Raw genomic sequence first — 23,895 nt, forward strand, 5'->3', positions numbered from 1 at the left:
GTAATCTGTGCAAGGAAAAGCATTATTGCTGCTGTCCAAAATCTGCCAGCTTCCTCAGATGCTGATTTTTAGCAATGAGATCATGAAGCCCTCAGAGGTTTATGGATTAAAACTATTGGAAAATGCCTTTTGTGAGCGGAGGGGAAGAAAGGAATTTAAAGGAGTTTAGGAAACAATGCTCTGAGAGATACTTGATCCACCAAATAGTTTTAAATAGAAATCTGGTGTGAAATAGTTCTTTTTGCTTTAGTAGGCTTGAGTGTTTTCGGCTCTGAGGCTGAGGTGTAAGTGTTCACCCAGATGGATCTTGTTGCAGCATCAAGGGTTTTGTCCCTGTGAGCTGAGGATGAGGATAAATGTCCTGACTGCTCAGGATCATGGTGCTGCAGCTGAATGTACACGTGTAAAAGTTAGATGGGCCCTGATTTGTGTGAGAGCTTTGAGTCATTCTGTGGCATAAATATCACCAATCTGCCATTTGATAACAGATGACAGATGAAAGACTTGCCTGAGGGGAATTTAATGTGTGGTTTAGTTCTTTTCTTAGGGCAGCACATTGGCTTTTATATAATATACTCTAGTCCTTTAACAGAGATGGCAAAATAGCCACTAGGCAATGGGTTTTATTGCTTTTTTGTTCCATGTGTTTAAGGCTCAGGTGATTCTCAATTGGATGTGGTGAACTCTTTGGGCAACTCAGGCTGTCTGCTTGCCTCTCTTCTGGAATTTGTCCTCCAGGAGATGGCAGAGCGTTGTGTCTGCTCCCTGGCTCCTCTAAGTGTGGATTGAACCAGAAAGCAATTTGGATGAATATGCTGGACTGCAAACTCTGGCAGCTGTGGAACAGACACACCAGCTCCACCAAAACTGGGAGGCTGGGCAGCTGTGGGCAGCAACAACCCCGATCTCCAAATCTGGCAGGGATCATGGGTTTGGGCCCTTTGCCAGTGCTTGTTTCTGAGGGAACAGCTCTGCCCCAGGATCTCACTTTGATTAGGGAGATTAGGCAGACAGCAAACTCTCTGCTGGTTCTAAAACTTTTCCAAAACCCCAGGATTTCTGCAGCCTGGCCAAGGCTCTCATATTTTTAGGAAAAATAGCTCATAAGACTGTAAGGCCACCCCTCAGTGAGGCCTTCTCTGGCATACTGAAGGAGAAGGTAACAGCCATGAAGTGAAGCAGTGCAACTAAGAATTGCTTCTGGTTGTCCCAAATTTCTCCATTTTTTAACATGAAGTCTGCAGACTTCAGTTTTATACAAGTTTAACATCCAACTGGCTGCCAAAGTTCGCATGAAGTATTTGAAAAGAGTTAAAAGTAATGGTTCACTCTTTAGAATTAGGTCCTAAAATGAAATTTCTCTTTGGGGGTGTTGCAATGAAGCACGAGAGGAAGTGGTACTGGAAGTTTGTTGCAGGAGCTCTTTGCCCTAGGAGTTAGGATTGGTATTTTGATTTAATTGCTGTAATTTTGGAGGAGGGAATAAAGCTATAGAATTCCAGTGAATGGTCTTAAAAATCCTATTAAAATGCCACAAAATAAACTCCTTGATTTATCTGTTTTTAAAAGCCACGTGACCTAATGATTATGCTAATGAATATTGGTCCCATTCAGCAGATAGTTCTTGTTAAGTCATCAGTGGTATCTAAGCAGAGGTTTTCATGAGGTCATGTAGAATATTATGTTAAACAGGTATGTGGTCTGTGTGTACATAATATTCTTCAGAGAACAACCATATTTTATGAACTTTGACATGAACAAAAGTGATTTTCTGATAAAAATAGTCTGGCTGTACTCCTAGTGTTTTAAGCCTCAAGATTCTCGTTTTCCATTACGTCAGACAGTGTTGAGAGCTGTAACTTCCCCAAAAGATGTTTAGTACCCAGTTTTTATTGCCATAAACACATAGTTTGTCACTGTTAATATTTTTATGTCTGTGTCATTGGGATGTACAGTGACTTTATGATCAAAGTTGTGGAGGTGACTGACAGCAGCAAGCAGAAAACATTCAGAGGACACGAGGCTCCTGTTCTAAGCCTGTCTTTTGACCCCAAGGATGTTTACCTGGTAAAAAAGACTTTCTTGTTTACTTTCTACTTTGAATCTTATTTTTTCCTAGGGGGGAAAAAAAGAACTAAAAATGTAGTTTTTACCAAAAACCAAGCAGTGACTGGGCACATGAGACAACTTAATTTTGGCTGCTGATGGAGTGTGTCACAACTTGTTCTCCCAGGAGAACTCAGTTCTGTGTCTTGTTCTTTTGGAATATGATGCTGATCTGATTTTAGAGGAGAAAAGATAGCTCACTAAAGAAATTCAATATTATTTTTAAACCTCTTTTGCAAATAAGCAGCTCATTTGAAGTACAAGGGTTTGCAATTACAGTGGCTTGGAGTTGAGCACAATTATCAAGATGACAGTATTAGAAAGTTTTAAGTCCTAAAATGGTTTAAACAAGGAGGCTTTCTTAAAACTGCCTGTGTGTCATATGTCTATTCTGCATCGGTTCTGGGGATTTTTCCATTTTGTAGCTTTAATTTCCCTATGTCTTTAATTATTAATTTGTTTACAAAATTCTCTTGCCCAGGCATCGGCGAGCTGTGATGGCTCTGTCAGAGTCTGGAAAATTGAAGATCAGGTAAAAGGCCTGCCTTTCCATGCTGAGTGTTCCCTAAGAAATCCAGAATTTCACAGACAGCGAGGAGAGCTGGACTGAAATAACCCTCCTGGAACAGGATTTTCTTTTGGGGGAAGAATTCTAACTACACTTTGCAGTATACTTTTATGTACTTCTGGGAGAAATTCCAAAGCCTGATTATGAAATGTTGCCTGGGTAGCTGTGGATTGTTCTTCCTGTCTGTGAAATCCCTGGTGTCTTCTGTTCATCTTTCCTAATTGGCCAACATTGGGTATTTTGTCCTTGGCACATTCAAAAATAGCACTGCTGTGTGGAGATGGGAATTGACATCAGATTCCTCATTTTGAGATTTCAGCTCCTTGCCTTCAGGATTAAGGAAGAATTTTTATTATAGTAAAAACAATTTATTAATTGTAATAGACAGATTCAGCCTCTGCTCTTGGAGCTCTAAGGAACTTGAAAAGACAGTTTCAGGTGAAGGCTTTAATAAAAGAATTCTGCATGTGGATATGGGATTAGTTTTGCTAAATGCTGTTGACTGGAATAAGAATCCCTGTGGAATTATTCCTGTAAGTACAGTTGAAAATATACCCCTCCACACTTGTGGATTGCTACTTTTTTAAGAAAAAAGCATAATTCTGGTGTGAAGTCTCCTGTTCCAGACTGAGATTCTCCTTTTGGGGAAATTACAGTGAGAGTACTATAGGATTGTGGCAGTTTGATGGGTGAATCTGTGCTGTGATTTGAGATTACAGCCATTCATTCTTTATAGTTTTATATATCTTTATACTGCTGTGGCCACATTCAGGCCACCTTGCTGCACTTGATAGAGGTTTGAGAGATGCTTTTTGGCCACATTTCTCTATAACCTAAAAATAGATGAGCTCGTTTGTTCTGTACTTGATTAAAAATACATGTTCTGTGATTTTATTTCTGTTACAAGTAGTTTTATTGTCATTAAAATAGTTTCAGGGCTACATTGACAAAGTATTTTTAAGGCAGTATGTACCACTGTATTTGAATGAAAAAGATTACTTCAGTCCCAAAAATTATGTGGGTTTTTTTTTCCTTTTGCTTTCTTACACGCTTTAAGGATTTGTACAATACAGTAAATTTTCGCTGAGCTTGAAAGCTTTCTTTTTTTCTATTTAATATTTTGTTTTCAGACATGCACAACAAGCTGGCAGCTGCTGCAGAAGTGTAATGATGTGATAAATGCTAAATCAATCTGCAGGCTTGGCTGGCAAGCTGGCACTGGGAAGGTGAGTGACAGTGTTTCATCACATCTTAATCCTTCTTGTTTCTCTGACTCCAACAGCAGAATTCAATCCAGGCAAGCCCAAATTGCACCTCCTGGGAGCAGGGAAAATATTTGGGGTGAAGTTCCCTTTTGGGAAAAATGAAAAGCTGGGAATGGTTCCTGGTTTAAGCTCCAGACTGTGTTTGGCTCTAGTCCAGCTGTCAGCCCAAAGCAGCGTTAAACAGTCGCGTTGTGCTGAATAGGAAGGAACATTGTACACGAGGGAAGTAATCAAATTGCTCACAACAGACCAGCAAAGGAGTTCAGGCTTTCTCTGCTTTAAGTAAACTTTGCCCTATCAGTGATTTTGCTCTGTAAGTATTTCCTTAGTAAGTTGTTCCCTTTCTTTTTACTTAAAGAACAAAGTTGAAGGGGGTTGGAGGCAGGTGGGGGTCAGGCTCTTCTCCCAAGTAACAAGTGTCAGGACAAGGCTCAAGTTGTGCCAGGGGAGGTTTAGATTGAATATTAGGAAAAATTTCTTTATGGGAAGGGCTGTCCAGCACTGCCACAGCTGCCCAGGGCAGTGGTGGAGTCTCCATCCCTGGAGGGATTTAAAAGCTGTGTGGATGTGGCACTTGGGGACATGGGTTAGTGGTGAAGATGGCAGTGTTAGGTTAATGGTTAGACTTGATCTCAGAGGACTTTTCCAACCTGAATGATTCCATGGTTCTTCAAAATAGCTGGCTGCTATGATAGTGTTACATATAAATTTTCTGTGGAAGTGCAAATGTCACCTGCAGTAAAAATAGTTTCCATAAAAACAAATATTTCCAGATTTTAGCCCAATTCTTCACACAGACATGTATATGAAATATAAGTAATTGTCTTGCTTCTCTTACAAAGCAAATTGCTAGAATCCTAACAAAAATAAATCTTAAAGAAATAAACAGCCAGTAACATTTATGTAGTTCTGTGAAAGATGGAACAAGCTGTTTCAGGAATCAGCTATTCAAATAAGATTTATTGAGAAATTGTAACCTGATCAAAAGGAGTTTGGGGAGGGAGGGAGGGGAAAGAATAATGTAATCCTTGTGCTCAGAGCATTGAAAACTATATGTGTGTGTGTGTGTCAGCTGCTTGATAAATGAGAACTTCTAACCTTATGGTGCAGTTTTCTGCCAGAAGGAAATGAAGATTAAAGTAAAAACAGACATGTTTTGCTCTGTTACATGTGGAAAGCATTAAAGAACCTTGTAATTTAAATTACTTCAGCTTTCTCTCTCAGTTGGCACTGCTAGGATTTTAGAGAGCTGCTAAATACTGAGGCAGTCACATCTGTGAGGCTTCTGAATGAAGGAGCTGTGCTATTTGAATGTTCTCTTTGACAGGTAATTTGTTCTAAATTGTCTCATGTTTTTTCCTTTGAGCAGTTGCTGGCAGTTCCTGTGGATAAAGTTGTTAAACTATACAGAAGAGAAACCTGGGATAGTCAATTGGATCTCTCAGATGCCTCCATCACACTGGTGGGTGCATGAACCAGGTGCTTGTTAAATAATCTGTAATTTAAATGTTATTCTGCTGGAGATTATCTTCTGGACAGTATCTTCCCACTTCTCTTGGTAGTGATTATTCACCTTTTCTATTTAATTACTGATCCTGTTACTTTCTGTTGGAAATCAGGGCAGAAATACTAACTGATGTCAAACATCTTTATGTGGCTCTAGTTTCCCCTCTTTCACTTACAGTAACCCACTGGATCTCTAAAGTCTCCTGGTGAGTCACCAACTGCAGCTGAAGAACATCTGTTTTCACCAGTTGCTCTAAATACAGAGCTTTTTAGGGAAAATGTGAAGGGCATTATTTCTATACAGAACAGAGATATCAGTTTTTCACTTTATATTTTATTAAGCTGAAATTTAGTAGCCCTAACTGTCCCATCCTCTTTGTTTTGGGCTCATTGTGTACTTGGAAATCTTTGGGTTAAAGAGAATCACCTTCCTAGTGTTATTAAGATACAGAACACACATTTTAATGGATTTAAATTTGTAGAACTTAATAAAGTTCAAAATAAATAAAGCTACATTTAGTGCTGAGTTTGCAAAGTACACTCTGCTTCTGTCTATGTGTTTAGAACTGGGTTTAGTTCAACCTCATGGTTTATGACAGAAGATGGATATTCTAAACCAAAAATAGGTGTGCTATCTTTAAAGAATGCTTTTTTTTTTTAAGATACCATCTTTATAATAATTTTTAAAGAAAGGGAACTACCTAAACCCAGTAGTGGGGGCTGGATAGGACCTGGTAAAGCTGATTATTATGAATTTTTTTTATTCCAGAATATCTATCTGTTTTAAGCTCCAGAAGAGGAATGCTGTGCATGCACTGGTAATTTTTTATTGTTATTTGTTTTGTTTTTTTCCTTAGCCCCTGAATGTTGTGGCCTGGTCTCCTTGTGGGCAGTACCTGGCAGCTGGAAGTGTGGATGGCAGCATAGTGGTGTGGAATGTGGAAACCCAGGAGTGCATAGAGAGGTATTCAGTGTTGTTCCATAAATCCCCAAGCACATGTTTTTTTTTTTCCTGAAAAAGAATTCTGTTGTCTTTTCTGTAAAACCTTTTTGTGCAAAGATAGAACTCTGCCTCTTGAAAAATCATAATAATATTTAGAGGGTGTTGTGGTTTAACCTGGCAGGCAGCTTAGGGAAGGGACATCAATGTGGATTTTGTTGAAATTCCATAGTCTAGTTTTCTGTGTGCAAATATCTTTTATGACTTTTTCATCTAATAGCTGATTAAAGGATAGTTTTGATGGAAACAAAAATTTCCTCCCATCACAAAGCCCAAGACCATTGGCAGTAAGATGTGTTTTCCAAAGGGAGAGGGAAATGCAGGTAAGTCAGTCAGCCACCCTCACCTGTAGGCAAAAAAAGACAGACTGGTGAATTGCACTTTTCCTTGGTTAGTTAAAGCATCTCTCTTTAAAAAAAAATGAAAAAAAAAATTAAGATTATTATTAAATAAGGTAGAGAAGACGAAAAGAGATGATTTATCTGCCTGAGTATTTTGGGTACTGCAATGCCTGTGTTAAGAATTAAAGACAGATTATGTAAATAATTAATGGGTTTATTTTTTGTGAGGATAAAGGGTGGAAAAGATAGAGGATTAACTCATCAGTTTGGTGCAAGAGAAACTACTAATGTTCTTTTAACTAGATGTTTCTGGAATATAGGACTGCTGGGGAATTTGTCCTTTCTACATATATCAGGAAGCTGTTGTTTCAAGAATATGATTCTGTTTGATTTTTTTAAAGCTTAATTGATTTCATTCATAGAAAAGGAAGACTTTCTCTGTTTTTTGTAGAAGCTATTTATTCTAAAGGTGACCTGTTAATTATTTTGTTATGTGTAACATCACTTTCTTGTGCTACTAAATGTTACTGCTTTTTACAATAACTCTCAGGGTGGGGCGGGTGTTCTGCCCTGAGGAGCTTACTAAAAATCCATTATTTTTGTATTCTTTTTAGGATGAAGCATGAGAAAAATTACTCAATTTGTGGACTGGCATGGCACCCTAAATATAAGCAAGTTGCTTACACAGACACTGAAGGAAATCTGGGGCTGCTGGAAAATATTGGCGTTGTAGAGAAGCCAAACGACAAGGTGCTCAGCGCCAATTATTTCTTAAATTAACACCCATTATTTAGGTTATAGGTTATATTGAACATTCTGCTTTGTGTGCTGCAAGTTCCCTCTCGTGTGTTAATTAATTTCCTGAGTCCCATGTCCAAAGGGAGTGCTGTGGTGATTGTTGGTCTGGGTTTAGGTTGCCAGTGCAGTGGCCAAGGACTACAACGATCTCTTCGATGGAGACGACGACGACTATTTAAATGGAGATATGGTTGAACCTCAGTCCTCCCCAAACCCTGCAGCTGATGAAGATGATGATGGTGACCTTATGCTAACTTCAGGCCGTCCAAGAAGGGCAATAATTGATGAGGATGATAACTCACTAGGTACAGAATGAACTAATTTCCCAGAGCCCTTTATTGCTTTTATTGGGATGATCTTTAGCATCCTCCACTCAGATACACTCTGATTTATTTTTCCAGGTAAATCTTGACTGTCTTAATTTTTTTCACCTAAATTCTGTCATAATACTGTGTGTAAAATGTAATTTATTTTTTTTTTTTTTACTTACAGATATTGGGTTGATCAAAGCTAGCTCCAGCCTTCTTGAAAAGGAGGAAGATGGTGATGATCAGAATGGTGGCTTTTCAGCTTTGCCACCATCATCTACACAGCAGCATTTCTATGATGGGCCAATGCCAACCCCCAAGCAAAGGCCCTTCCAGTCTGGCTCCACTCCTGCACATCTCATGCATCGATTCATGGTAAATCTATGTGGTTATGTGGACTTAGGTGCTTTCTTTACATTGAATAATGCCCAGTTCTTATTGTGTTTTAATCTAATCTTATCCAAGATTTTTGATTTTTTTTTTTTTTTTTAATACTTCACAGTGTGAAGCTAAATAATGAAAAGTGGCTTTGTGTTAATGCAAAGACTCCATAATGTTTTGGTTTACATTTCAGTTGTTTTAGAAATAAATACAGAATCACAGAATCAATTAGGCTGGAGAAGAAAGACCTCTGAGATTGAGTCCAAAAGCAAACTATCCACTTTGTGCTCATGTTACTGAATTCTAGCAGATCTGTTTTAAAATTCTTTTTTTAGTCAGAATTGTGGGTATTTTTGTGCTGTCAAGACTTGCATGTTAATCATCCACTGTTTCTTTCTAACTGCAAATTCTTCACACTTAATTTTGCAAGGAGAGGGATGGCTAAGCCACGAGGATGAAACCAATTTCTGCCTAATTCAGCCATTTTAGGAACCACGAGTCCTGATTACACAAATCTTCAGTCTTCCTCCAGCCTCCTACCCACTCTTGTTTCAGACAACAAAGTCAGAGCAGGCTGATTTAGGCCAGTGTACTTGATTTGATGGGGGTTTTTTTGGTTTTTTTCTCCTAGGTGTGGAATTCAGTTGGTATCATCCGCTGTTACAACGATGAGCAGGACAATGCCATAGATGTAGAATTCCACGACACCTCTGTGCATCATGCAACACACCTGCCCAACTCCCTGAACCACACCATGGCTGACCTCTCTGCTGAAGCTATTTTGCTGGCCTGTGAGGGTACAGAGGAACTTGCAAGGTAAGTCGTGGCCTTGCTCTGCAAAACCCGTGATATGGAGCCACGTTTCACTTGTTTCAGATATTTTGGCTTTTATTTTTCAGCTTCTATCACTTTTTTTTTTGAGCTTTTTGGCTTTTGATCATGCTTTTTTTTTTTTTTTTTAATGGGACCACTTTGAAGGAGGACTTTCACATCCACCTACTTGGAGGCTTCGAGAGTATTGAAAAATGTAATTTGTTTCCTGACGGTTTCTTTTAAATCCCTTTTCCAAATATAAATATACTGGAAACTTCACGCATTGCAGGCTCAAAGGGAATTGTAAACATGAACAATAGTTTTTCAGTCTGCTCAGATCAAAGATCAGTCATAAGGGTTCAGCTGTTTCTTTTCACACTGTTGCCAAGGAGACATGTTCGGAGATACCCAAGGAATTATAAGTGTGAAGAACACAAGTTTATGGAAACCATAGAAAGATTTAAGCAGCTGGGCCATCTAGACTCTGTTCTTACATTTAAGAGCAACAGCAACAATATTGTATTGCTGATTTCTGGGGAAACATCTTGAAGAAAGAACTTTCTTCTTTCTTTCACACATACAACATTGTGATAAGTTGAAAGGCACTCTTTACTTTTAAAAATATTGGTTTTTTGTTGGTTGTCTGACTTTGAAAGTGTAATTTTTTTCCTCAGTGAAAATGGGAAATCTCTTAAAAGCCACAGTGTCTGTGGGTTGGTCACAGGCAGTTTTCAATTATTAAGGTGGCAGAACTGAAGTTTTTTTAATTTTTTCTTCCTTTTTGAGAGGCAGCATAGTATGACAGACTCGGAATGAGGGCTGATATTCAGAGGTGCCAAGCACCTTCGGTTCTTTCTAATGTTAATTAAGCAGGATATTTACCTGCTTCCTTCTAAAAAATCTCCCCTCAGACCTTTTAACTGTCTCTGCTTTAGGCTTTGGAGGCTCTAAAAGGTCAAGCTGGCTCTTCAGTTTCTGAGTAATAAGAGCAACACCTTTGCAAATGTGTAATGTGGAGTTCCATCACGATTGCAGGTCTCTGATAAAAGTCTAAAATACTGATGTATTTTCAGGTATTGTATTTTAATTCCTATTTGTGTGTTCTCTGTCTGTGCTTTAGCAAGCTCCACTGCATTCATTTTGGCTCCTGGGATGCCAACAAGGAGTGGACAGTGGATATGCCAAAGGATGAGGACATTGAGGCCATCTGCCTGGGCCAAGGCTGGGCTGCTTGTGCCACCAGTGCCTTCCTGGTCCGTGTGTTCACAGTTGGAGGAGTTCAGAGAGAGATCTTCAGCCTCCCAGGCCCAGTGGTGTCCATGGCAGGGCATGGAGAGCAGCTGATGGTTATTTATCACAGAGGTAGTTTTCTCCCTTTTGTCTTTTTCTTTTTTTTTTTGAACCAGGGTTGTTTTCAATCCTCATCTCTTACTGGCTTCACATTAATTTGTATGTAATCACCAGAAAGTGTTTTCTCCTTCTTTTCTTCATGATCCTTCTCCTCTTCTGGGTGATGCTTTTACGAGCACATCCGTCACAGCCCACGGATCTGGGACTTCTGACAGCAAAGCCTGTGTTTTGTAATGGAAAGCTGAGATGAACCTGTGGGGAAGGGGAGAATTTTGTAACACTGACATGAATAGATTAAACTTGGGTTTCAGATGTGCCAGAATGAATTACCACGGGAAATTAAGGAAGCAGTTGTTGTGCTTGCCTGGTGTGTCCAAAATGACAAACAGTTGCTTGTCTGACAGTGATATTCAGGGGTAACCCTGCATTAGAATTAGTTTTTGATTCAAAACTAATTTAGCCAAGAGACAAGACAATTCTGTCTTCTGTTTTCTAACACAGTCATTGAACAACTTCTTCCTAGGTACTGGGTTTGATGGGGACCAGTGCCTCGGGGTACAGCTGATGGAGCTGGGAAAGAAGAAAAGGCAAATTTTGCATGGAGACCCTCTTTCTCTTACAAGGAAATCGTATTTGGTATGGGTTGGATTCTCTGCAGAAGGTATGAAATACCTGCATGAGTGGTGTTGAGAAATATTGACACTATTGGGGGAATTACAGGAAAGCTGGAGAGGGACTTTGGACAAGGATCTGGAGTGAGAGGACAAGGGGGAATGGCTTCCCACTGGCAGAGGGCAGGGTTAGATGGAATATTGGGAAGGAATTCCTGCCTGTGAAGGTGGTGAGGCCCTGGCACAGGTTGCCCAGAGAAGCTGTGGCTGCCCCGTCCCTGGAAGTGTCCAAGGCCAGGTTGGATGGGGCTTGGAGCGACCTGGGCTAGTGGAAGGTGTCCCTGATCATGGCAGGGGGTTGGAATGAGATGGGCTTTAAAGTCCCTTCCAACCCAAACCATTCTGTGATTCTGTGGAGGAGTTTCACTAATTAATACCCTTTTAGTAATGGTGATCTGGGACCTGGACTTTGTATTTTCTATCTCCTCAACGCTAAACAAAATTCTATTTTTTCTATTCCTTCAAGATATTTATCAAAAATATTTAATATTTTTCCACTAGGAATAAAATACACTTGAATGTTGCCAGAACTCGTTCTCCTGATTGGTTTCCCTGCTCAGCAAGAAGAAATAAAAACTGCATCAGTGCTCCCTGATGCCCCCAAAGTTCGTAGTTTTTCTGGAGGATTTTTTATGATAACCAGAAAGAATAATTGTAAAATAGCTTGGGAATCCCCCCAAGCAGTATGAACTTGATTTCTTCATGAGGTGTTTTAAATGTGACCCTGTCAGTTGGCAGCAGTGGCGCTGACTGACAGAAGGTGGCGCATCTCTCCAAGGGAAATGGGTTTTTCCCCGACTAATTCGTACTGTGTTTTCGGGAGAGAGGATGTCGTATTTGAGACATGTAAACCATCCTTTCCCGGCCGTATCCACCACTTCCATCTTGCTGGTGTCGTGATATGTGACAATAACTGCTCTCATCTGTGACAAACAGGTACCCCTTGTTACGTGGATTCCGAGGGGATCGTGCGGATGTTGAACCGAGGGCTTGGGAACACTTGGATTCCAGTGTGTAACACCAGGGAGCAATGCAAAGGAAAATCTGATCATTACTGGGTCGTTGGCATCCATGAAAACCCCCAGCAGCTCAGGTCAGATAATTCACCAGGAAACACTTTGTTTTGTCTTGGTTTTTCAATCCCGGAGCACTTTTTACTGAGAGAAACTGGAAAGATCTTCTACTGAAACAGGTGGCTGGTAAATATGCACAGCAAATGGTTAGTTCCCAAATATAATAATGAATCATCCATGCAGAATTAAACTGGTTTTGAATAAACTCATTAGAGTTTTATAACTTGGAACTGGTTAACTGTGGCTTTTTGCCTTGGCTGAGAGGTGTGTGTGCACTTCATTGTGAAATCACACATCTGAGGCAAGCACGTTCATAAAGCTGCATTTTGGTAAAGAATCCTGCTGAAAAGTTGTGGATCCTATCAGGAATCTGCTTCTCCTGCTCGTGGTGTTTTGGGGTTTGGTTGTGGAGTTGGGGTTTTTTAATTCCCCCCCCTCCCTATTTTCCCCTTTTGTGCCTTTGAAAAGAATCCAATCCTATAACTAATCTACATCATTAGACAGAGATAAATCAGACATAGATAAATCAGAGCTGTCTGTTATTATATTAATATTTAACCCGTGGCCACAAAGAACAATTTTGTATGTAAATTTGCTCAAATATTTATCTGAAAGTTAACCATTTCTTTATAAAATGTGATAGTGGTGTGTCCAAACAACTGTTTCTCTTTACTGTAACATGCATCCTGGACATTTAGTTGCTAATCTTTATTTGTATCCCTTTTTATTCAGGAGTCTGTGTCCTTTTCCTAACAGGGCAGGTTCCATCAGCTCACATATTTTACTGAAATTCAGACTCTTTGACTTTACTAGTCATGCACAATTGTAGAGGTTGGTGGGAGACTGCATTTTATTTAAACTTATGTGACATTCTTCGTAATCCTCTGCTTTTTTGGAATAAGGGAAATAATTTGATATCTCTGGTAAATGTCACTTTGTTGCCTGTTTCTCCTTCCAAATCATTATGTTGGCCTCCAGAAAATTCCCCAAAAATGTGCAGGACACATCACATTGATGAGATGGTCAACTGTGAGTCTGTCATCATGAATTTTTTCCCCTCTAGTCCAAGAAAGACTGTGCTGCTCTCTGAGTTACAAAGAACATTTTACTCAAAACCAGCAGCATAATAAAGATAAGGGAGAGGGGGGAGGGTTGTTGTAGAAACACCACATGCCTTAATTAAGAGATAGCCAGAACACTAATGCTTCCTGTTCTTTTTTTTTTCCAAGTCTCTGACACAGCAGCTTATAAAACCAGATGTTTTTGTCAATGCTGCACTGGTGCTGCTGGAAATACAGCTCTTCCCCAATCAATGGTTTGCTTAGGTGATTGTTAACCAGAAAGCACTTGTTTAAAATGTAATGAAACAGTAAGTCTATGCCTTCTGTTGTTCAGTGGCTTCAGATTTAAATGAATTGCATTTACTCTTCGTAGTAGCTGTTAAATCATGTGTTGTGTGAGACCAAGAGCAGTGTGTGTTATGTGCCACATTCAGAGTCTGCAGTGGGAACAAGAGCAGTGTGTGCCTCACTGGTTTTGAAATCTTATCTTGGTTGCCATGTAAAAACAACCCTTTATGATGCAATCTTACATATTGCTATGTTTAATCCAGTCATTTGATTACTACTTTTTAAAGAGCAAATCCTCTTAAAGTATCTTGCTTCTTAGGAAGACGTGATTTAGGTGCTGGAACAACTGCAGGTGTGTTTTGTTTCCTGTGCACAGGTGTATTCCCTGCAAAGGATCCCGGTTCCCTCCCACCCTGCCACGGCCTGCTGTAGCAATTTTACCTTTTCAACTTCCTTACTGCCAAGTTACCACAGAAAAGGGGCAGATGGAGGTATGGAATGGTGTCGAGCCCACAGCTGGTGCTCTCAGGTGTCCCTGTAGTAGGGATTATACAAGATTCCTATTAATCATCTCTGCTATGAAAGAGGACAGTGCAAACCCTGAGTAAGACACATGGCTAAGGAGGTTATCTGGGTTCACTGTTTTGTCTCATGTAGTTTGGTTCACAACTGTTTCCAGAAGGATGCAAGATAAGACTGCCAGAGCTGATCCAAAGTTGTATTTACACATAATCTGTTTCTGACCAGAGAAGTCTTACTCACCCTCTCATTTTTCTTTTAGTGGGTAGAGATACCAAATCTTGGGATCCCAATCAAGATCCCCTTGAAAATGTCTATTTTTTAATATTTTAGGCTTAACAAAATTTCTGGGAGATGTCTTTTTGAAAGATGTACAAAGTGTTCAAATTCATATAATTGCTCTGAACACATAGGCCTTCCCCCTTGACTTATTTTCTGAAGGTAGAGGCTGGTTGAAGCAAGATGTGCCTGTGGAGAATTTCTAGAAAAATACCTGTATTTATTCTTCAATTTTTATTGGTTTAAACATTTCAAACTTGTGGTGCTCAGCTGTAATGCACAGAATAGAAATGAACATAAAAATCTAATCTCAGCCTTAGAGAGAGTTCAATGCTGTTTGAAATTTATTCTCTTTGATAGAAGTGTAGATAAAAATGTCAGTAATAAACACACTGTCATTTTTAATGAATTCTCCTTCATTTGGTTAAGTCTTTTTGTTCTTTATCTGATAGAGTCTGTCTTCCATTCCTCCCTTCACCCAAAAGAATGGGAGGAGAATGCCAGGAACTGCTAATTTGGCTTGAGGGACTATGTGTAGATATAGAAACAAATTATTCCAATACATCTGATGAAAACACAGTGGGTTTGAATAAGTTTGTAATTATTTTGAACAGAACTAGGCTGGTCTAATAGCCATTATAGCATTTTGTGAACAGCCAGAGTTGTATTTTCTGTAGGTAAACTCCCACATTTACTGAGTTATTCTGGAGTACTTCCAGTTTGCTGTGGGACAGCATTTATAAGCTAAAATAATCAACTTATTCTAGAATTCTCTGTCCTGGTAGCATATTGGTGAACATGTAGGTCTCATCCTGCTTGCAAGCCTGTAGTATAAATGGAATTTAACATATATGGCAACTGTTTGAATCAGTTTTTATATGGGTGGTTGGTTAGTGTGGTCTATTTTTTCCTCACTGGGCATTGGCTTTAAAGAGAATTATCTTCCCCTCACTCTCATTATCAAAGGAAAGGAACATTTAAGAATAAATTGATAAAATACATTGTAAGTTGTTAGGCATTATGTCATGGGCTGGTTTTTCCCCTCTGAATTCCAACAAACATCCTTCTCCTTTTTCCAGGAGCAGTACTGGCGTTCTGTTGTGTTTCACAACCACGTGGATTACTTATCCAAAAATGGCTACGAATTTGATGAAAATGCTAAAAATCAGGCAGTGAAAGAGCAGCAAGAACTTTTAATGAAGCTGTTTGCTGTAAGTACAAACACGTGACAGAGTCCCTGAGATGTTACCTCTGAGGCTGGAGGTGTCCAAGGCCAGGCTGGATGGGGCTTGGAGCAACCTGGGATAGTGGAAGGTGTCCCTGCCCATGGCAGGGGGTGGAACTGGATGAGCTTTAAGGTCCCTTCCAACCCAAACCATTCTGGGATTCAGAGATTTATTGGCAGATGGGATTTGATGTAAATGTTGATGGGATTCCTCTTATTAGGAATCTGGCAATCCAGCTAGTTCAGACTGTGATAAGAGACTGCAGTTCATCTTGTTATTGCTCATCAGCATGAAGGGAGGGAAGGGGGAAGAAGGAGAAAAAAAGAGCTTTTTCTCGTGTTGTTGGAAGTTCGTCTTCATTCATTCGCTCCACCAAGACGATAACACTCTGCTCCTGGGGTCTTTGAGAGAGCTGTGTAGCTGAAACGTGTGACTCCCCAGGCTCCTTCTCTTCCAGCTCTCCTGCAAACTGGAGCGGGAGTTCCGCTGCGTGGAGCTGGCCGACCTCATGGCTCCCAACGTGGTGAGCCTGGCCATCAAATACGCCTCCCGCTCCCGCCGCATCAACCTCGCCCAGCGCCTCAGCCAGCTGGCTGTGGAGAAAGCCACTGAGCTGGCAACAGCACAGGGAGATGAAGAGGAGGAGGAGGAGGAAGAGGATTTCAGGAAGCACTTGAGTGCTGGGTAACGCGAATTTCTGTGGCTAAAAAAACCTGGCAACGTTCTGGCTGCTCTTCTGATATTTTGGTGCGCTCTTCTGGGCTGGAGTTTGCTGCGTGTTTGTTATGAAGCAACAGTTTGTGTTGCTCTGCTTATAAATTGTATTCTTGTTGTTATCTTGTGAGGACTCATTAGCACTGGGATACAAACGCAGAAGGAAATATCCCCACTCCTTGCTTCCTGTAGGTCTGTGTTCAACAACTTCAGAGGCAAAGCAGGCCCAATACTAAGTTGCTCTGACTGGAATTTTTTTTTTCTTCCCACCTTCCCCTGCCTTGTGCTGCTTTGGTTATTTGACTCCCACCTGTTTTTTTTTTTCCTTTTCTTTTTGCCCCACTCTCTCCATCTTGATTCATTTCACACCTACCTTAAAATCCTGTCTTTCTCCAGCCCTCCCTTTTTCAGTATCCTATCCCAGTGTATCCTATTTAGTCTTACTCTCCCCTAACTAATAATCTCAGCTCTTCAAATTCATGGAACATACTACAGGCTGGCTTTGCATTCTTCCCTCTGTATCTGAGCTATCTACCTTTCCTCTCCTACCTGCATCTGCTTTGTAAAGCATGAGGAGGCAGAAGTTGTGTGTAGGTTTGGGGATTTTTTTTGGTTGGTTGTTTTTTGTTTTGTTTTTTGTTTGTTTGCTTGTTTGTTTGGTGTTTTTTTTGTTTGGTTTGGTTTGGTTTGTTTTTTTTGGCTGGTTGGGATTTCTTATTTTTAATATAGACCACACAGAAGAGCTGTGTTCTTGTTTGGCCACTGGCTGTACAGCTATAACGAAGTTAGTTGTTAACCACCAGTCTGATAGTGCAGAAAAGAATGTCATAACACTTTGTGGGAAGCAATGTCTTCCTATAGCAATTTTATGTGTGAAGTTTGGGACTTATTTAGGCAAGAGAAAGTGATAAGTCCCTGAACTTATCTGTAGCCTTTTCCTTACTCTTCTGTGTGAAACTGTGCAGTCAAAACTAATTTCTAACTGCTCTGGCTTGTTCTTCTGGATCCTAAGTGGAAGCTCTAATCCCGTATCTGTAACTTCAAGCACTCTGAGGGTTAAAATTAATCACAAACATGTGTTGTTCTTAATATTTACAGATTTTAGTAATTGGCAAAGATTAGGAGGGAAATGCAAGAAATGTACATCCTCCTGTGCTGGAATTTAGGGAATAATCAGGTTAAATGTTAAAACTTGCTGCATAAGTTTCAGTTTGAAACTATATATCCATGTTGCCACCTGGATGGTAATTCATGGGTGCAGACAAGTAATCTGGTATTATTGGTGATACTGGAAGTATATATTTAAATGGAGATTACAGATCTTTAAAATTTGCATTTATATTTGTGGCAAACTGTTCTGGCAACAAAGTTCTGCAGTGGTTAATGAATCTTTATTTAATTTAATTGCCACAGTTTAATCAGAGGTATAATGCACATAAATGCCAAACATTATTGTTCTTTTTTCCTAAATTAAGTAAGTGAGCTTGCTATCTATTGTTCCAGTTTTCCTTCTGAGTGTGGTGACCACTTCCTTTCCTTCCCTTTAGTTACAGCAGCTCAGCCACGGAGTGGGGTCGGCTGCCAGTCAGGAATGGTCAGCAGGACCAAGAAGTGGAAGATGCTGAGGAAACTGATGCCTGTGAGGAAGCAGAAGAAACTCCAGAAGTGCATAAACAGAGTAAGAAAAGTATATTCTCTGAATAGGCTGGAAGCTATCTGGATAACTTTTACAGGCTGAGTCAGGAATTAAGTCTGTATTCCAGGCTCCATGTGTGTCATCTGCTGTGTCACAGCTTGTGTGTGCATTGTACTTAGTAACCATTTCAGGGACCCTTGGGGAGTTTTTCCTGCTGCCTGATTCTATTCCTAAAGGGCTGGGTCACCTTCTGAGCAGTTACTTTGGTTTCAGCTCAAATCTCACAGGAGTTGAATTGATAGATGAGTGGTTTGCCTGGCACACTTTAAGAATGAGCTTAAGGTGTAAGAAATAAATATACAGCTCTAAATCTAGGTAGAGATGACAGATGGTTTTGTAAAAGTGTATGGTTTAAAAATGAAAAGTCACACTTCAAAATATGAATTACTTCACTATAATTATAGAATCACAAAATCATAGAATGGTTTGGGTTGGGAGGGGACCTTAAAGACTGTCCAGTTCCAACCCCCTGCCATGGGCAGGGACACCTTCCACTAGACCAGATTGCTCCAAACCTCACCCTTTCTTAGTTGTCTGCAGTTATGCTATCACATTTTATTGCACTTCAATATATACCCCTTCCTTTTTTTTTTCTAAAGGGCCAAATCCTTTCTCCAAAGGTGTCACTTCAGCAGAGGTGACTACTCCAAAGTCTGGTGAGTAAACCTCCATTTATTCCAGGATGAGAATTTTGTCATGCTTCACAATATCTGCTCCTGTTTATATCATCTGTTCTCCCACTGCTACTTCAAGTTAGTCCATAACAGTGTTGACAAATGTAACTTCACAGAACCATGGAATGGTTTGGGTTGGAAGGGACCTTAAAGACCATCTCCTTCCAACCCCCTGCCATAGGCAGGGACACCTTCCACTAACCCAGGTTGCTCCAAGCCCTGTCCAACCTGTCCTGGTTGCACTGATTGTTGTTCTCACATTTTTAAGAGGTTCCCTATTCCTGTCTCCATTACCTAATGATGTTCCATAACACTGTTCTGACTGACTTGGCTGTGCCAAATGCTGAGTGTCTGCCTGGCTGTGCCATGAAGGCATTCTTTGGGACAAGGGGAAAACTGAGAACGGTGATCAATGGGTTTATTTTACTAATCACAGGCACATTTATTGGTTGCACTTGCAAGGCAGAGTGAATAAACCCTGCCTTGATCTGTGAGTGTGAGCAGGCAGGGGCAGAATGTGACCTCTAGCAACCTGCCAACCCTCCAGCAAGAATAATAGGAGTGGAAATGGATTTGGGAGTGGAGGAAGTCCTGGGTCTTCCTCCGGGTTTGTATTTTAAGCTGTTGGTCCTGTGTGGCATTTCTGATGACTAATAATAGCTGAGCACATATAGTTTAACCTTCAGGGGGTTACTAAAATGTCTTTCTACTCATCTAAAATGTGCACATTGCTTCAAAGATTTATGTATGTGTGTGTGTACACACATGCACACACTTTTATACCCCTTTTTCTTTCCTTTTAAGCAGTTCTAGGTGCATCAAGCAGCCAAGGACGAGTGAATCCATTTAAGGTAAGAATTTCTGCATCTGGTTTTGCTGTGCTCTGAAAATCATATCTGAAGTTTACAATATAACAGATACCTTGGAGGGACAGAGCAGGAGAACATGACAGAAAATAAATAAAACATCTGTTTATTTGTTTTCCTAGGTGTCATCTAACAAAAAGGACCCAGTGGTCCCCTCAGCAAATGTTTTAGACACTATGAGCAGACACTCAAAGAAAACATCTTTGTCTGGCAGTCGAGCTGGGAACAAGCAGAACCCTCCAGTTATAAAGCCTCTGATTCCCAAACCCAAGTCGAAGCAGGTAGTGTTTCTAGTCTTTTATACATTGTTTCTGTGAGCAAAGAACAATAAATTGAATTTTACCAACTTTTATCAAGGATGAAACCCCGTTGACTGAGTAAAGCAACTTAGATGGCAAAATTCATTTTAGGCATGGTGCAAAAGAAAAAAAAATCAGTTGGAGAAATTACATTCTGCACTGAATTTTGAGCTTTTATTTTAAATTGTGTGAATAAACTTCTGCTGTGCTGAAATTGGATGGATTAAATGCTCTATTAATGCAAGTGATTATTATGTCTTTAGGAAGGGCTTAGGGTTTGTTAGGCTGCAGTGGTATGTGTTATTTGAGAGTGAAGTGTTCTTACCTTTTCTTTTTTAACCTCAATTTCTATAGGCTTCAGCAGCCTCCTTCTTCCAGCCTCGTACACTTACACCCAACCCTAGTGAAAAAGCAGTGGAAGAAGGAGAAGAAAAAGCAGTGGAAGAGAGAGAAGGAAAAGCAGGAAATGAGTCCCATGAAGTCAAAGTCACTGCACAGGAGAACACTGAAAACAGAAGGTGAGTGACACTTGCATCTCAATACCATATTCCAGTTTTCATAGAATTACAAGTCCAAAACCTGTTCTGTTTCTGAAGGTGTTGGACTGGCCAGAGAAGCATAGCATGAAGATTAAAGGTTAGCTCACAAGTTATCACATTTGTGGACCCACTTCAGAAATGTGGGAGTGAACAATAAGTGAGCAGTGCAAAATGTAATTTTGGGGCTCTAAGCAGTGATTTTTGCCTTGATACTGCTTGTAATGACCTTTGAGTGATAAATGAAACCACGCTGCTGTGTCAGTTCCAAGTATAGGAAATACTTAAAGTTTAAACACCTCTACAAAATCTCAAAGTCTAAAAGCTAAGGGTTTTGTGGGAAGGAGTAAAAGCTTTGTTTTGGTGGGTTTTTAAAAAGAGAAAGCAAACAAAAACTTGTATCACTTAAGGAGCATGTCTGTTCCTAGCTAAGACTTTAATCTGTCTTGTTCCTCTGGAGCAGATGTTTTTTCTAACAATCCCAGTCCTCATGAAACTTGCATTATTATAATCATGTTTCATTTAGACTTCATTTAACTGAGGAAGATGAAGGTAATTATTACTCATTTGGGCTGGCATTCTTTTCATTAACCTTTACAGATAATGTTCTACAACAAGTGGCAAGGAGAATTGTGAGAAGGATTAGCAGAAACATGCTAATGGATGTGCTCTATTTTTAGGTTGATGGGACCCTGTCAGAAAGGAAGAGAACCACTGTGCTTTGTCATTCTAAAACTGGAATGTTAATCTCCATATATATCATGATCTTAATAAAAATACTTGACTTAGTCTTGCCTTGTCAGCATGTTCTTTGAAATATTGAAATAGGAGAGAGGAGGCTGCTGACTAGAGGTGTCTTGTCTTCTGAGAACAAAAAAAAAATCCAATTAGGTGCTGTTTAGAAATGTTGCTTTGGGGGATTTTTTTTTTATGGTTTTCCTATAACCTTCTTAACCAGGCAATTTTCGTGTGCTTGCTTTAGACCAAGGACAGGTTTCCAGATGTGGCTGGAGGAGAACAGAGCAAACATTTTGACAGATAATCCTGATCTGAACGAAGCAGAAGTAATAAAAGAAGGCATGAGTCGATTTAGAATGTTGACATCAGAGGAAAGGATGGTAAGCAAACGTTCTCTACTTCTGTGGTTTTGATAATTTTTTTTCCCTCCCACTGAATCTCTTTGGTCATTTTCAGTCAGGAATTTTTTCTTTAAATTCTGCTGTTCTCCATTTTTATGGATTTCAGTTTTGAATGGTGCCATGATCTATGACATGTTCTTCATGAAAATATAAACTGAATAATAATTAGTATCAGAAAGCAGCTTTTTCAAAGTGGGGCTTGTGAGAGAAACACAATCAATGAACAAATAACAAAAGGGAAAGGAAGGAGTTTAAAGGGACATAGTCAGGCTTAAGCCACTGGGACTTAAATTCGTTCTGACTTGATTTGTTGGGCCTTTTGGGTTTTCTAACTTGTCCAGAAGGACAATTAAGAACTTCAATTTCATACACAGGCTCAAATGAAATACAGTTTTGAAGAACACTGCTAGAAAAAAGGAAAGTGAGGGAATTGGTCCTGACTCAATCCTTCTTAACAGGAATTATTTCAGTGCCTTAAAATCAGGAAATAAGGTGTAGAAAATAAAGTGGTGAGTTTTGTGGCCTAATTTGTAGTTGTCTGTTCTTCAAAGGTGTGGACTGAGAAAGCAAAAGGAGGGGCAGTTAATGGTTTAGCAGAAGATAAGAAGCGGAAGCGTTCCGCGGCTGATGAAGATGAAGGGAGAAAGAGCCAGGAGGAAAAATCGGAGGACACAAATGCATCCAAAAAATCCAAGCCTTTGGACCAGTCCACAAATGGCAGGCTGTCAGCTTTTGCCTTCAAGCAGAGCTAAATGATGTGGTGCCTTCTCAGTGTCTGTGTTCTGTGCTCAGGTAGCTCTGTACTGAGGGAACTGGCTGCCTTGCTCAGAGAGCACTGGCAGAAGGAGTGGTTTTGCTCCAAATAGTCTCTTAGAAAGTGTTTTATAATCAGTTCTTGAGGGAAATGTTGAAATCTACTCTCACAATTTTTTACTATAAAGCTTGATAGCAAAATTCCTATTAATGGGCCTGCTCCCTGGAGGCACTGGAAGCTGAGTTCCACAGTGCTGTGTAGCTGTGACACACACACACATTGTGTGCCTTGATACTTGTAATATTTGGTGCTAAATTCAGATTAATCATTCTGGGGAGCATAAACTATGTCCAAAAATCTGCCCTGTGATTTTAGAGAGGCAAAGGAATGGCTTCTGTACCATTCCTACTGCCTGGGAGTAAGACACTCAAGGAAATGGGCGTGAGGGGAAGAAAGCTGAACACCAGCAACACATTAAACTGCATTTTCAACATCTGTGGCAGTGGCAGAGAGCAGTTTGACACAGGCAGGGATAGAAAACGAGGGCAGAAGCTGAATTAGGAAGGTCAGGTGTGCAAAGCCAAACCACTCCAGAGTGTGCAAATGTGCTTTCCCAATCCATGGCTCAGCAGGGTCCAGGAGAACTTGAAAATGTGTTTATCATTTTCTGTAACGTTTGTTTTTTAAATAAAATGTGAAAGTTTCCTTGTTTAAGTTGGTGTTGTATTTGAAGCAAACAGATTTTTACCTGCCAGCCCCAAGGCAGTCAGTCACATTTACCCTGCTCTGGAGACAGGGCCCTGTGTCTAATAAATGTATTTGAAGCAAACCCAACTTTTGAAACGTTTTTTAAGATCAGTTAAAATAATTTAACTCTTTAACATAGTAACTGAACCTGGAGAGTTCTCAATTTTTTCCCCCTGGTTTTGCATGTCCTTTCATTGTTTCCTCTTCCTATTTCTCTTCACACTGGCACAGTAAGAAATTGTTGAAGTAGTTGCCCAGAGAAGCTGTGGCTGCCCCATCCCTGGAAGTGTTCCAGGCCAGGTTGGACAGGGCTTGGAGCAACCTGGGCTAGTGGAAGGTGTCCCTGTCCATGGCAGGGGGTTGGACTTGATGGCTTTTAAAGGTCCCTTCCAACCCAAACCATTCCCTGACTATTGCTGAAAATACATCAGTTGGACTTGATGATCTTAAAGGTCTTTTCCAACCCAAACGATTCTTTGATTCTATAAAAGGCAAATGACTCTCCTTTAAAAACACATTTTTACCATTGAAATCTGTAGATTGAAGATTCAGTGAGATTTCAGTAAAAGCCAATACATTTTAGCATTAGAGGTGTTTCATTTGACTATTTTAACAATTGCTGTAGGTCCTGTTTTTACCACATGTAAAAAAAGAAAAAGGTGGTCATGGTGTCAACCAGGGATGGTAAATACAAACAGTGAATATCCTGAAGACCTGGCAGTTTAAATGCTTTTGTCATTCACAGTTCTCATCTATAATTACACATTTTATTTGTTTAAACTGCTGGTGGACAGCAAGTTATAATCTAAGTAATAATTAATTTTCTGCACTGACATGATGCAGAAAGCTCAGGAGAGTAGTGGCACATCATTGTGATTTTTCTACATTCTTCAGGAAAAAATATTGCATCAGAGACT

General features: G+C 40.0%; 1 protein-coding gene across 2 annotated transcripts in view; it reads left to right on the top strand.

Moving 5' to 3' along the window:
• WDHD1 (WD repeat and HMG-box DNA binding protein 1) overlaps positions 1-22,945 on the top strand; it is a 28,027-nt gene extending 5,082 nt beyond the window's left edge. Inside the window, exons 5-26 of one of the 2 annotated variants that reach the window (XM_064659586.1) lie at positions 1,956-2,067; positions 2,588-2,638; positions 3,805-3,900; positions 5,309-5,401; positions 6,303-6,409; positions 7,401-7,536; positions 7,700-7,889; positions 8,077-8,267; positions 8,905-9,089; positions 10,207-10,448; positions 10,960-11,097; positions 12,044-12,200; positions 13,906-14,020; positions 15,407-15,538; positions 16,011-16,237; positions 17,815-17,945; positions 18,563-18,619; positions 19,442-19,488; positions 19,626-19,784; positions 20,157-20,320; positions 21,321-21,456; positions 22,029-22,945. In XM_064659586.1, coding sequence (XP_064515656.1) covers positions 1,956-2,067; positions 2,588-2,638; positions 3,805-3,900; positions 5,309-5,401; positions 6,303-6,409; positions 7,401-7,536; positions 7,700-7,889; positions 8,077-8,267; positions 8,905-9,089; positions 10,207-10,448; positions 10,960-11,097; positions 12,044-12,200; positions 13,906-14,020; positions 15,407-15,538; positions 16,011-16,237; positions 17,815-17,945; positions 18,563-18,619; positions 19,442-19,488; positions 19,626-19,784; positions 20,157-20,320; positions 21,321-21,456; positions 22,029-22,229 — 3,067 coding nt within the window. In that variant the 3' untranslated portion in view covers positions 22,230-22,945. The remainder of the gene's footprint in view (positions 1-1,955; positions 2,068-2,587; positions 2,639-3,804; positions 3,901-5,308; positions 5,402-6,302; positions 6,410-7,400; positions 7,537-7,699; positions 7,890-8,076; positions 8,268-8,904; positions 9,090-10,206; positions 10,449-10,959; positions 11,098-12,043; positions 12,201-13,905; positions 14,021-15,406; positions 15,539-16,010; positions 16,238-17,814; positions 17,946-18,562; positions 18,620-19,441; positions 19,489-19,625; positions 19,785-20,156; positions 20,321-21,320; positions 21,457-22,028) is intronic. The other variant, XM_064659587.1, reaches the window with a different exon arrangement.
• The last annotated feature ends 950 nt before the right edge of the window (positions 22,946-23,895 follow it).

Source organism: Pseudopipra pipra, chromosome 6, assembly GCF_036250125.1.
Source record: "Pseudopipra pipra isolate bDixPip1 chromosome 6, bDixPip1.hap1, whole genome shotgun sequence".
Lineage (NCBI taxonomy): Eukaryota > Metazoa > Chordata > Aves > Passeriformes > Pipridae > Pseudopipra > Pseudopipra pipra.